At 46.6% G+C, this 12,963-nt stretch overlaps 1 protein-coding gene across 2 annotated transcripts in view; it reads right to left on the bottom strand.

Moving 5' to 3' along the window:
• The window catches only part of NTAN1 (N-terminal asparagine amidase), a 724,178-nt gene that overhangs the window by 153,593 nt on the left and 557,622 nt on the right, over positions 1–12,963 (bottom strand). For both annotated transcript variants that reach the window (XM_069647129.1, XM_069647130.1), the window contains one exon: positions 9,130–9,227. In XM_069647129.1, the coding sequence (XP_069503230.1) occupies positions 9,130–9,227 (98 nt within the window). The remainder of the gene's footprint in view (positions 1–9,129; positions 9,228–12,963) is intronic.

Genomic DNA, 12,963 nt, shown 5'->3' with positions numbered 1-12,963 from the left:
TCTCTGCGGCATCTAACAACTCGGCTGAACTCTTTAAAATCTGCAAGGAGTTGGCCAACCCTGCTGCAGTCTCTACCCCTCCTGTTGCCTCCAAGGCTCTTTGCAATGCCCTTGCCTCTCACTTTATCTAAAAAATCCAGGACATCCTGTCCACCCTCTCCTCCTCTCCCCTTCCTCTCCCCTTTCCTTCTGTGCATGCTGGCCCTCCTTCAGTCACTGCCCCACCCTCTTTTTCGTCCTTTACTCTTTTCTCCCCTGACAAGGTCACTAGACAAGTCTGATCTATGCAAGCCTCATCAAAACAGGTTCATCCCTGTTCCTCCAAAACCATCAAGGACTACATTGATACACTCACTCCAGCCATTGCTGATGTCTGCAACCTCTCCTTTGCCTCAGGAGCCTTCCCCTCCCCACTGAAGCACTCCCTTGTGCAGGTTACACTCACCTGTGTCTCTGCAGGAGCGATGGACGAGCCTCCCTTGACCCCGAGTCTTCACTTCCCCCGTTTCACCCGGAGGAATACCTTGATCTTTAGTAGGGTGTGCACTCCATCCAGCATTTGCAGGGGCGCGAATCAATCATGTGATTGGTGCCAATGTCTGTAGGCTGAGTTCAGATGCAAAACGCTGTTTTATGCCTTCACAGCGAGGCCGAGAGTTCAAGGCGCCAGTTTCTTCACTGGCTAGAAAGTCCTTCCCACAAGTGAATGTTGCGTGGAGAATGTTTAGTGTCCAAAATTGTCCGTATTGTCTTTGTTTGCCAGTATTTTTGTGGGTGAGTAGCGCTGCGTGTAGAAGCTAGCTGCTGGTAGGTTTGCGCAGCGCCTTCAATCCGAGAGCGCCTGGTAATATCTCTCCCTTTCCCTTAGAGGAGAAATTATGTAGTATTAGCGCCTCGAGTCTGGGTTCAATGCTACTGGAGACTTGGTGGTTAGGTAAGTTTGCACAGAGGCTTTTGGTAAGTATGCACCGTGTAGAGAAAGAGAGCGCAGTGAAATAAGCGTCTGCGTTATTGGAGCGAGCGCAATGAATAATGTCTCTTCATTCTTTTACAGGGGTTTGTGCGCTCGTACAACCAACCTGGATTCCAGCGTCGCAGGAAGATTCGGCGAGTATGCGCAGCGTTTCTGATGTGCGCGTGTTAATGCTGTTCTTCTTTGTTTTTACAGGGCCGGTGTAGAAGTCCCCTCTTGACTGGAGATAGCTGCGGCGTGGAGTAAGAACCAGGTAAGGTGAAGCTAAATGATCCAGAGCAGGTAAGCAGAAGCAGGATGATCCGGAGCAGGTAAGCAGAAGCAGGATGATCCGGAGCAGGTAAGCAGATGCTGGCTGATCCAGAGCACAGCAAGTGTGTTGCTGATACAGCTCAGAGTAAGCAACACGAAGCACTGGAAGAATCTTGAGTGTGGCTTATATAGCCAGCCACACCCAAACACTAGAGAGCTCATGAGTTATCATGCACTTCCTGTTTGGCAACAGGAAGTGGTAACCAGGAAGTTACTACAAACACTAGGAAGGAATGAAAGGAGGGATTTGTTATGGGTTATTTGTGTGCCTATGCCAGGCTTGCCAAGCCTCCTCCCAGATTGCCCCAACTACCTGCCTGATACCCATGACAGTGCATCCTCTTCTCAAGAAACTCAAAGCTGATCCTTCTTGTCCGGCTTACTATCGCCCAATTTCCATTACTCCTTTTCTGGGCAGCCTTCTGGAAAAGCTGGCCATCTCTCATCTTAACCTACATTACGATTCTGTCGGCTGTCTCCATGACCATCGGTCTGGCTTTAGAGCTGCCAGAAGCACAGAAACTGCTCTCCTGAACATCCATGAAGCTCTGCTCTCAAACCTGGACTCTAACATTCCCTCTGTCCTCATCCTACTCGATCTCTCTTCTGCCTTCCACACGGTCAACCATGCCATCCTGCTCAACCGTCTCCGTAACAACCTGGGCATCACCGATCAAGGCTCTGGCCTGGCTGACCTCTTTCCTCTCTGGTCGACCCTCCCAGGTCCAAATTGGGTCCTTCCTATCATCTATCTCCCTTTCTCCCTGTGGTGTTCCCCAGGGGTCTAACCTCCCACCCTGGATTTTCAACCAATACCTTGCTACTCTTGCCCAGTGCATTGCCATTTTCTGCTCCTATTTCCAGTGCTATGCTGATGACAACTCATTTTCAGGCTTCCCTCTGCCACTTCCTCTCCTTCTCTCATCTCTGATTGCCTAACTGCCATTCTAGATTGGTGTGCCGCCAACGATCTTTGCCTGAATGCCAGCAAGACGGAGATCCTCCTCATTAGCACACCTTCACCCTCCTTTCCCCTCACTCTCTGGCTGGCCTCCCTTGGCCGTCCTCCTACCCCCACCTGCGAGGCCAAGAACCTCAGGGTCATCTTTGACTCCACACTTTCCTTCTCTGTCCACATCTCTGATGTCTCTAAAAAGGAAAACCTCCTACTGCACCTCCTCAGAGATACTCTGCCTTTCCTTTCCTTCCCCCAGAAGCTCACTGTCTCCCAAGCCCTGTTTCTCTCTAGGTTGGACTATTGTAACAGCCTCCTTCTAAATCTACCTGCCTCTACTCTCCGCCCTTTGCAACTAATCCAGAACAGGACGGCGAGACTAGTCCTTGGCCTCAAGCCCTTGGATCGTATCTCTCCAGCCGTGAAATCTCTCCATTTGCTCCCAGTGGATGCAAGGATTAAATTCAAAACCCTCTGCATTGTCCACAAGGCTTTCTATGGCCCGGTTCCAAAATACCTTCAGCTATCCCTCCACAAATACCTCCCCTCTCGAGCTCTTTGCTCCTCTAACTCCCACAGGGTCAGTCGTTTTTCAAAGAAACGAGCTGGCGATAGATTTCTGTCTTCGGCTTGGACCTCCCTATGGAACAGCCTCCATGCAACTCTGAAACTTGAGGAGCACCATCTCCGGTTCCGGAAGCACCTCAAGACCTACCTCTTTGCTTCTGCCTTCGCCCTTCCTCTCCCCTGCTGATTCTTTTCTCTCTCGGCACCATGCACCAGGCCTAACCTCTGCCTTCCGGGCCCAGTTACCTGCTCACCCTGCCACCCACCCGCACTGCCTCAGGGCCACCCCTTGCACTGGGGTTTGTCTCTGTACTCATACAGTCCCCCCCTTTTTTCTCTTCCTGCCGTTATCAGGCATACCCTTTCTGCTGCCTTAAACCCAGCACTTGGCACTTGCGGGCTGCACTACCACTGTTTCTTGCCTTTACTATTTAAAAAAAAAATGTACGTTTTTCTTTGCTCCACACTTTCCACTTCTCCCCCTTCCAAGGACTTTTCCCCTTCCCTCTCCCATGCACGTGCGCGTTCTCAATGTCACTGGGCCCAGTAAGATTGTTCTTTTGTTCTCCCTTGTTCCCCTCCCAATCCTTGTCGTGCTCTGAAAGACTTGTGTACGAGCGCGATACAAATAAAATATCAATACAATATCAAAAAGTCCTAATAAATGTTAGTGGTGTTAATTTGGATCTGTCTTTATTGTTGATGTGAAATGGTTATTTTGTAGTTATGATCACCACTGAAAGTGTGGTGAACTAATATGTATGATAATATTTGGCAACAGTATACTCACTTTACACATCTTGTTATGCTGACCTTAATGAGATAAATTGGTAATGGACAGATGCCCTACGCCCAAATGGGGATGTTGCAGATGCCTCATGCATATGTTCCATCAGAAACATTAGGAGGTGGTATTCTATTGTCAGGTTAGATATTATTTGTTACAAAACACACAATATATTAATTCAAACACACATTTCATTATGAGCATGATTTACAACTGTGTTGCGATAATCTGAAGGGGGATTAGATATAGTCTTTGCAACAGAGTTATAGTACAGGAACACATGCATTTTGTGTTCTGTATTAAGGCCCACCAAAGTGCATTGTAATTGGCATATGCACTTGGCTTCCATTCATCTAAGTTTACGTTTGAGGTCTACCCCTCTTTTGCTTAATTTGGCTTTCATTAGTCCTATACATTGGAGATCCTTTTTTATCTTGCATTTGATGGTGTGTCTGCCAGTGGACAGCCAGTCGTAGTTTAGGACCCTGGCTGCTAAGACTCGCTATGTGTTCTCTGATTCTGATTCTTACGTGTCGTATGGTGCTACCTATGTATAGTTTGCCAGAAACACAGTTATGGCATATACAACGCGAGTTGTTTTACAATATATAAAGTCTTTGATGACAAATTGCGAGCCATTTCATTGTGTGTATATATCACAGTCAGTATGTGCATACCGGCACATGGTGCAGGTTCCACATTTATGAAATCCTTTCAGAGTCCGTAGCCAGTCGCTACCACTGGTTATATCTCGATTGGTATGGTCGAGAAAAGACGGCCACAATTTAGCTATGATAATAGGTGCTTGTATATAAACAAATGTCGGTTTCTTTGTGATGTGTGGTTTCAAATCCGAGATCATATCTTTAGAGTTTGTGTAATTATATCTATTGCTTGATTAGTGCTAGTGTCTTTCTTCAAGTTGGTCTTCAGCATTGTGTCTCTATCCAAGATTAGGGCTCTGTTGAGTGATTTTGTTAACGTTGCAGAAGAGTATCCCCTCTCTTAATTCTTTCTGTAAGCAATTTACATTATTTTTCAAAGTGTTCTTTACTACTGCAATTCCACCGTGCCCGGAGGATATCCCTGAGGGGATGCTATTCACAGTAGATCTCCTATGGCAGTTTTCTGCACGTAATGTGGAATTAACTCTGTAGGTTTTCTACATGTCATGGTCTCAATTTTATTCTGGTCTATCTAGATATGAAGATCCAGTAAATCAATACTACTCTCACTGCAGTGGCCTGCCAATGCTATACCACAGGTGTTGTCATTTAAAATGTGAAGATATCTGTCAAAGCCTTGTTGAGTGCCATGCCAGATAACAGAAATATCATCGATGTAACGCTTCCACATGATTCTAATGGAATTCTGATTAAATTTTTGTTAAAGTTCAAGAGACTACCGGTGCATCGATTCCTAGGTGAGCTATCATGTTGGAGATTTTAGTTTCACTTACAAACACATTCACCAATTATCACCTAACAAACCACAGCTTGTGGAGGAATATTCCATTATTATGCCCACTCTCTGATGTATGAGATCACTATCCCATCATCCACAATGAACATCACATTCATCAGCCTAACTTATTCATTTACACTTAATCATTATCTTACTGGACCAATAATGGAGATATTATCAAGACAGATTGCCAGTTGGGCAACTAGAAGCCCAGAATGGGGATGTCTGTATGGCGCGCCATGGAATGGCAACCATTAACACAACAGTGTTGATGAATAATATAGTATAATCCACAGATATTGAAGTGCTAATACAGCTTTTTTCAAAAATGTTATATCCACCAATGAATTATGTTACTTAAGAACAATGGAATTGTTATCTGTCCTATGTTTTTCTGTCCCTTGTGTTTCTTCGCCCACCATGTTGATTATCAACATACATGGTATGTAATGACATTTTATTTTGTACATTGTTCTGTGCATTGATAAGCATCTGTTTGTGATATTTTTACACTACGTTCACATCCTTTTGTGATGATGTAACCTGCAAACCAAACACTTATATGGGCATGCAATGGCAACCTTGAGAACGACCCATGGTCGAAACATGTGTCGCTTGCAAGCAGACATTTACCACATGTTTTGGAATAAATCCTGCAATTGGGCCAATTGAGTTTTTCATCTGATGAATTTATATACTAATTGTTGATTATCACAATTTTCTCTGAGAAAATTATAACTTTTGCTTGCCCTGCGCGACTCGCCAATCTAACACCAATCTACTTATTTCTCTGTGGAAGAATGGGATAGAGCTTCAAAGATTTGGTCACGCTGCGGGAGAGGGTATATCTCTTGGGAATAATACATGTTGAGAGCCAGCGCGCACCCACCAGCGTTTCTATCGTACCGTTATCCATACACTCTAAAGACAGTTGCAAATAATTTCAGCCTGTGAAACTTGAGACTAGAGTGAGAAAAAAAATAGAGCTGCCATGAAACAAATTCCCGAGATTATCCATCAGCTACTCTCTTCGGGCAGGAGTGATATGATATGGCATTTATAACACGCCTATACACAAGTGTTTCGAGGCGCGACGAGGCAAAGGAGGGGGAACAGAGGGAAGACAGACAACAATCCTACTAGGCCAGGTGTCATTCAGATCGCGCAAGTGCATGGGCAGGGGAAGGAGGAGAAGTGCGGGGGAAAGGACAGTGCAGTACATGGGATAAGACAATATTAAACAATAAGTAAATGTACGGCCAGCAGGTGGCAAGTGAAATGGTAAGTGCAGACGTCGGGTGTCAAGTGCTGGAAGTGGGACCGTAGGGATACAGAAAACAGTCACCAAGTGCAGGGGTTGCCAGGAAGACAGTGCAGGAGTGCGACTGGCGAGGGAGTGGACATGGGCCCGAGATCAGAGAGTGGCCAGGTAACCAGTGCAGTTTCCGTGTCAGCCAGGAAATCAGCAAGGGAGAGAAGGAGAAAAAGCAGACGCAAAGAGAAAGGTTTTGAGGTGCTTCCGGAACCGAAGATGATTCTCCTCAAGTTTCAGGGAGGCTGTTCCAGAGGGAGGCCCCAGCCGAAGAAAGATCTACCACCAACTCATTGCTTGGAGAAGCGACTGACCCTGAGGGAATTGGAGGCAGATGAGCGAAGAGCTCGAGAAGGAAGGTATTTAGGAAGAGAGAGTTGAAGGTATTGAGGTCCCAGGCCCCAGATGGCCTTGTGGACGATGCAGAGGTTTGCAGCCACTAGGAGCCAGTGCAGAGATTTCAGTCCTGGAGAGATACAATCACTGGGCTTGAGGCCAAGTACAAGTCTCGCAGCCCTGTTCTGGATAAGTTGCAGAGGGCAGAGAGTAGGAGCAGGCAGATTTAGAAAGAGGCTGTTGCAAGAGTCCAGCCTGGAGAGAACCAGAGCTCTAGAGACAGTGAGCTTCTGGGGGAAGGAGAGGAAAGGAAGAATACCTCAGAGGAGGTGTAGCTGGTAGTGTGACTTCTTAGAGACGTCAGAGATGTGAGAAGAGAAGGAGAGTGTAGAGTCGAAGATGACCCCGAGATTTTTTGCCTTGCAGGTGGGAGCAGGAAGTGGGCCAAGAGAGGCCAGCCAGAGAGCTACAGGAAAGGATGGAGCGGGTGTGCCGATGAGGAGAATCTCAGTCTTACTGGCATTAAGGCAGAGGTCATTGGCAGCACACCACTCCTGGAAAGCAGACAGACAGTCAGAGATGAGGGAAGTAGAGGAGGAGGCCAATGGTAGCCTGAAGATGAGCTGTTTGTCATACGCATAGCACTGAAAGTTGGAGCAGAGAGCAGCTATGCGGTGGGCCAAGAGTGCCAGGTATTGGTTCAACAGCCAGGGAGAGATGTTAGACCCCTGGGGGACACCACAGGCAGAGAAAAAGATAGCAGAGAGGAAGGACCCAAGTTGAGCCTGGGAGTGTCGTTCAGGGAGCAAAGAAGTCAGCCACGCCAGAGCCTGACCAGTGATACCCGGTTATCACGGAGACGGTTGAGCAGGATGGTAGAGTTGACAGTATCAAAGGCAGAAGAGAGATCAAGCAGGATGAGGACGCAAGGGGTGTTAGAGTCAAGGTTGGAGAGCAGGTCTTCACAGATGTTCAGGAGAGCAGTTTCCGTGCTTCTGGCAGCTCTGAAGCCAGACTGATGGTCATGAAGACAACCAACAGATTCAGTGTGCAGATTAAGCTGGGAGATGGCCAGTTTCTCCAGGAGCTAACCCAGGAAGGGAGTGATGGAGATGGGGCGATAGTTAGCCGGGCAGGAGTGGTTGCCAGAGGGTTTCTTAATAAGGGGGTGCCCAAGGGAGTGCTTCAGGGAAGATGGGAAGACTCCAGTGGCGAAGGAGTGATTGCAGAAATCAGCTAGGGCAGGAACCAGGGAGTCAATGTGGTCCTTTATGGTTTTGGAGGAGCAGGGGTGAACCTGTTTTGATGAGACTTTCATAGATCGGACTTGTCTAGAAACCTTGTCAGCGGCGAATAGGGGAAAGGTAGAGAAGGAGGGAGGAGAGGAGGCGGCAGAAAGGCCAAAGGAAGAGCAGGGAGTGGGGGAGGGAGAGGCTAGGAGGAGAGAGAGGACAGGATGTCCTGAGTTTTAGAGATGAAGGGAGAAGCCAGTGCTGTACAGAGGGCCTGGGAAGGCACAGGAGAGGTAGAGACTGCAGCAGGATTGGCCAGTTCTTTGCAGATTTTAAAGAGTTCAGCCGAGTTGTTAGATGCTGCAGAGACACAGGATTGGATATGCGCTCTCTTCTTGGTTAGGACAGAGTGTCTCTCTTCTTTGTATTATTAAAAGATGTGCCTGGCTTTAAGTGGGTGATGAGTAAAATTCACAACAGGGCCACCACGTCAGTCTCTTGTTTAGACAATCCTGATGATTGCCCAGTCTCTGACACCTAGGAAAGTCAAAACGGCCAACAGATCTTGTAATGAATGATGATACTGATCCAGGTAAAAAGTCAAACATTTTCAGGCACATTCTGCTGTGCATAAAGTTGGCAAATAAGAGAAATTCATACCTCAGTCATATATGTCTGTTAAATGTACCAGCCAGCTTTGAGGTTTTCCCATGTCAATATAATTAATTTCAGCTCAACTTATGAATTTCCATCAGATGGAAAAATGATGAGTCTGACACACAGGACATTTGACTGACTCGTCCAAGCTCTACGGGCCTTTCAACCTCTGCTATTCATGTTATTGCCCTTGGATAAATAGTTGACTAAGGCACACCTTAAACATGAGAATATGGCCAAGCCCAGACAAGTTCCAGAGGTACAAGCTTCTATTATTAAATGTAATAAATCTTCCCAAACAAAGGTGCCCACCTCGTTTGTTCTCCTTTCACCTCCTTCGAGACGATAAATGGCAGAGCCAGGCACAACTAACATATACCCAGCTCTTCTCAGCATTTCAACAGTAGCAGCCAGTTACAAAATCCACAAATCAACATTATTCAACAAATGCCCTCTACATATGTGCATCGCTATTACTCCCTCGCTCTTTACCCAACCTTAAGCTAGGGTGTTTGTTAATGCTTGTAAACTTACTGATCCTCCTGTAAATATTCGAGCTGAACGCAAGTCTTCTTCTGGTCCTTTATCTTGAAAAGTTGCACGAAATAGCTCTGCTGTCTTGACATTCACTGCTGGAAAGCAATATATGAAAAACTGTAGATGATGCTGATCAAACATCCATCAAAAACACTTTGGAGAAAAAAACGGTGTTCAGTGACAGGTGTAGTGAAAGATTCTAACAAAAGATGCGCATTAACTAAAAAATAAACACCCTGCTCAGGTCATCTTTCTCCTGTGTTCTAAGGCCACCTCCACTCTCCCATCCCATAACTGCTTTACTCCTGACCTCCTCCACTCCTGCACTCCAGGCTCCCTTGGGTTTCTCTTTGACAGCAAACTCAAGCAATCACTTGATAACTGCCACTACTACAGTGGCTAGGATTAACCAACTAAATAGCAACACTATCCACTCACACATCACCCGCCACTCTGCCAAAACTCCCTGACCTTCCCCTGTAATCTCCTGCCCCTGTCACAAAGTAGTCAAATTTGACATAGGCCCCTGCTATTATCTACCTACATCCACTCTCACTTCAGCACACTGCCATAAAGCAGGGTGGCTCTCAGTGCAAAACTGCTCACTCTTCAAATTCTTATCAAAATACACTACCTTGACGACTGCATCTCTTGCTACACTCCCTTGCAAGCTCTACACTCCGCAACCTACATTTCCCCGCCCACATCGCACCACCTCCCGCTTCTGCCCCTTTCGCCAGTGGACCCCATCACTAGAATGCTCTACACACAGGCCTCCAAGCAAACCAGTCCACTGAACTATTTAGGAGTAGGATCAAGCTAGACCCGATACCCTGTCCAGTGGCCTTCATAACTGACTCCAATTGCCCTAACTGCCCAGTCATACCCTGACGTTGCATTTATCTAAACTGCGTTCATGAAAATGTCTCAATGCCTAAATGTATACCATATTTATGGTCTCTTATGTCCCATGTCCATCACCCCCTCACCACCAGGCTTAGTATCACATATATCATCACTGTATCTTTGTAAAGGCACCCAGCCCAGAGACTGGCTCCACTATCTGTAACACTGCCCGTTGCACAACATTTCTCAGAGTATTGTGCACCATCGTATTTATTAAATATGAATAAAACACCTTTTACTTGTTGTTAAACTACTTTAAGAGGTGACAACAGTCCACGTGCTTTAAGTACTTATGTAGCAGGGACTGCAACTGCGCTGTCCTTTCTTAAGCTTTGAAATATAATTTACAGAAACACTCCCAAATCCTTTCTGCAGTTTTCAGTCCTTTGCTGCATTACAAAAATCAGGAAAATGCAAAATAGGAGCCATGCCTTTTGATCTGTTTGCAATTGGATTCTCCTTTTTGACACATTGTGCTATAACTATGCAGATGAAACACAAATCATCTACAAAATCGAAGATGCACAAGAAGAAAACACAACACTGGAAGACTGTCTACAAGAACTCTATGAATGATGAACACAAATGGCCTCAAACTCAACCCAGGCAAAACAGAAATAATGGTTATACCCCAAAACCAGGAAAACAACCAATACATCCCATGGCCCACAGCACTAGGAACAGCACCGACGCCATCGGAAACAATCAAAAATCTTGGGAGTCCTAATGGACAACAAACTAACACTAGAACCACAAATAAACACAATAATCAAGAAATGCTTCTTCCTCCTGCACACGGTAAAAAGGATCCTACCATTCCTCTCCTTCACCCATACAACACTTCCTGTTATCTCATTCATTATGTCCAGAGTAGACTATGCCAACTGGCGAACTCCATTCCCTCAACCCGCAGCATTGTCGCTTCCAGATTCCCCTTCTGCCCCGCCTCCCTTCCCACCCTCCGCTTTGACTGAAAAAATCCACCTAGCTCCTGCTATGGCCTAGGGCTGCAATCGGCTTCCCAAGATCACTTTAGCTGGCTTCTCGAGGTAAGCGTTAGGGTTTGGGAGTGCTTGACCCTTGTGCTGTGTGTAAATTAGGCTTTAATATCATCTGAGAGCATCTAGTTATGGTGTTCCCTTTTTGGCTGTGTCCAGACCGCTGGCCCCTTTAGCCTCCCCGACCCACCTGTGTGGTTGCAGTGGTGTAATCCCACCTCTTGGCTGCGATTGGTCCAGAGTCCTAATAAGACGCATAGTGCTAGGGCAGTCCCCTGCCCGTTGCAACCCCTGCGTTGAAGGACCCTGAGGCAAAGGACAGCTCCTACAGAGGCAGCTCTAGATGGTGTCTGCAGGTGTCAGCAGGAGGCAGGCCACAGTCAACCAGCAGCAACTAACAAGCTAGGCGACATCAAACACTGTTCCCCGCTGGAATCTATCCCAATTATCACACTAGCTCATATTTGCGTAACCACATTTACTAACCTTTCACCGTAAAACCACGTCCTCGGGAACACATACATCTGTAGCAGAAGCACTATTGGGCAGGTGTTCCAAATTACCTGCTGTGCTTTGAATCCTAGCCCTTTTTCCCCCACTATCCAGGTAACTGAAATCTAGGTGTGTTCACATAACCTGTTGTGCTCCGAATGCTAGGCCTTTTTCCCCACTATCCAGGTAACTCAAACCTAGGTGTGTTCACATTACCTGTTGTGCTCTGAATCCTAGGCCTTTTTCCCACTATTCAGGTAACTCAAATCTAGGTATGTTCACATTACCTGTTGTGCTTTGAATCCTAGGCCTTTTTCCCACTATCCAGGCAACTCAGATCTAGGTACGCTCTAGATGTGTTCTCATTACCTATTGTATTCTGAAACCGACACCCTCCTCTATATTGATGGGGAGGAGAGAGAGTCTTCCCACCCCCCTAGGTGATCTTGAATAAGAAATCAACGCTAGTGGGCCCATGCGGGGAGAAGAGGGGAGGGGGATGCATGTAGCGAAAGATGTGTGGCCGAGCCAGAGCTTGTAATAGACAGATGCAAATGTAGATGCCATCTTAGAAATTAGCAGCCATGTTGGAACTTAGGTCCAAGCACGGCTAACAGTATTCCAAGCTCTAGCAGCAGACCCCTTGCATAAGCGCAAACACCACCCCCACCCTGACCAGGTCTCACAGAGTCAATGAAATTCTCCATTGTTCTGCAGAAGTTACAGGCACTCACTCCCTGGGAGGAATGCGCCAAGCATGGTCATGAGAAGGTAGTAGCACGCCTCTTGGCAGTACCATCCAACAGAACAGATAGCAAGGCCCTCCTGCCCCCAACAATCCCTGCACGAGAAATATAGCTTGGCAGCACTTTCTTCCTGAGACCCCTGCATGCCACAGGACCATCCAAGCCCAGACCACCAACCATAAAACCTTTACACCCCCCAATAGATCACTAAGATCAGAAGGCAAGGCTATCGCGCCTTCGCAAGTGGTTCACGTGATTTGTGCAGCAAGGTACAGGGTGGCGTCTAAATTATAGCAGAAAACCGAAGGTGGAGGACCTTGAGAGTTGCTGATCTGCCTGGGAACGAGTGAAGTGATGAGTTAGGGTGACCTCAGCTCTCCCCCGAGCCCCTCTATGTATCTGCCAGTCAGTTGAAGTGTAGCCATGATAGAATGACATTGTTATCACCAGCACATAATTGATTGTTAGGCCAACCTTGAGCTTATAATATGCCACACAAGCGGACGAAAGGCAGAACCTTCTTTGTTCTTTGTTGGCGCTTTTCCTTTTTGTATGGAAAATAAATATTTGTTATCCTTGCAAGAAATTCCTGGGTCTTTTTCCCTAGCAGGTTGTATTTTTTCTGGTGTGAGTGTACAGGGGTGTGCCTTCATTTGGTGACCCCAACGTGATCCCAGCAACCCCTGCAC

The sequence above is a fragment of the Ambystoma mexicanum genome, chromosome 2q, assembly GCF_040938575.1.
Source record: "Ambystoma mexicanum isolate Mex_15411 chromosome 2q, UKY_AmexF1_1, whole genome shotgun sequence".
In the NCBI taxonomy this organism is placed as follows: Eukaryota; Metazoa; Chordata; class Amphibia; order Caudata; family Ambystomatidae; genus Ambystoma; species Ambystoma mexicanum.
Note: the sequence above shows the minus strand (reverse complement) of the source record. Positions and strands in the feature narration are given on the sequence as shown.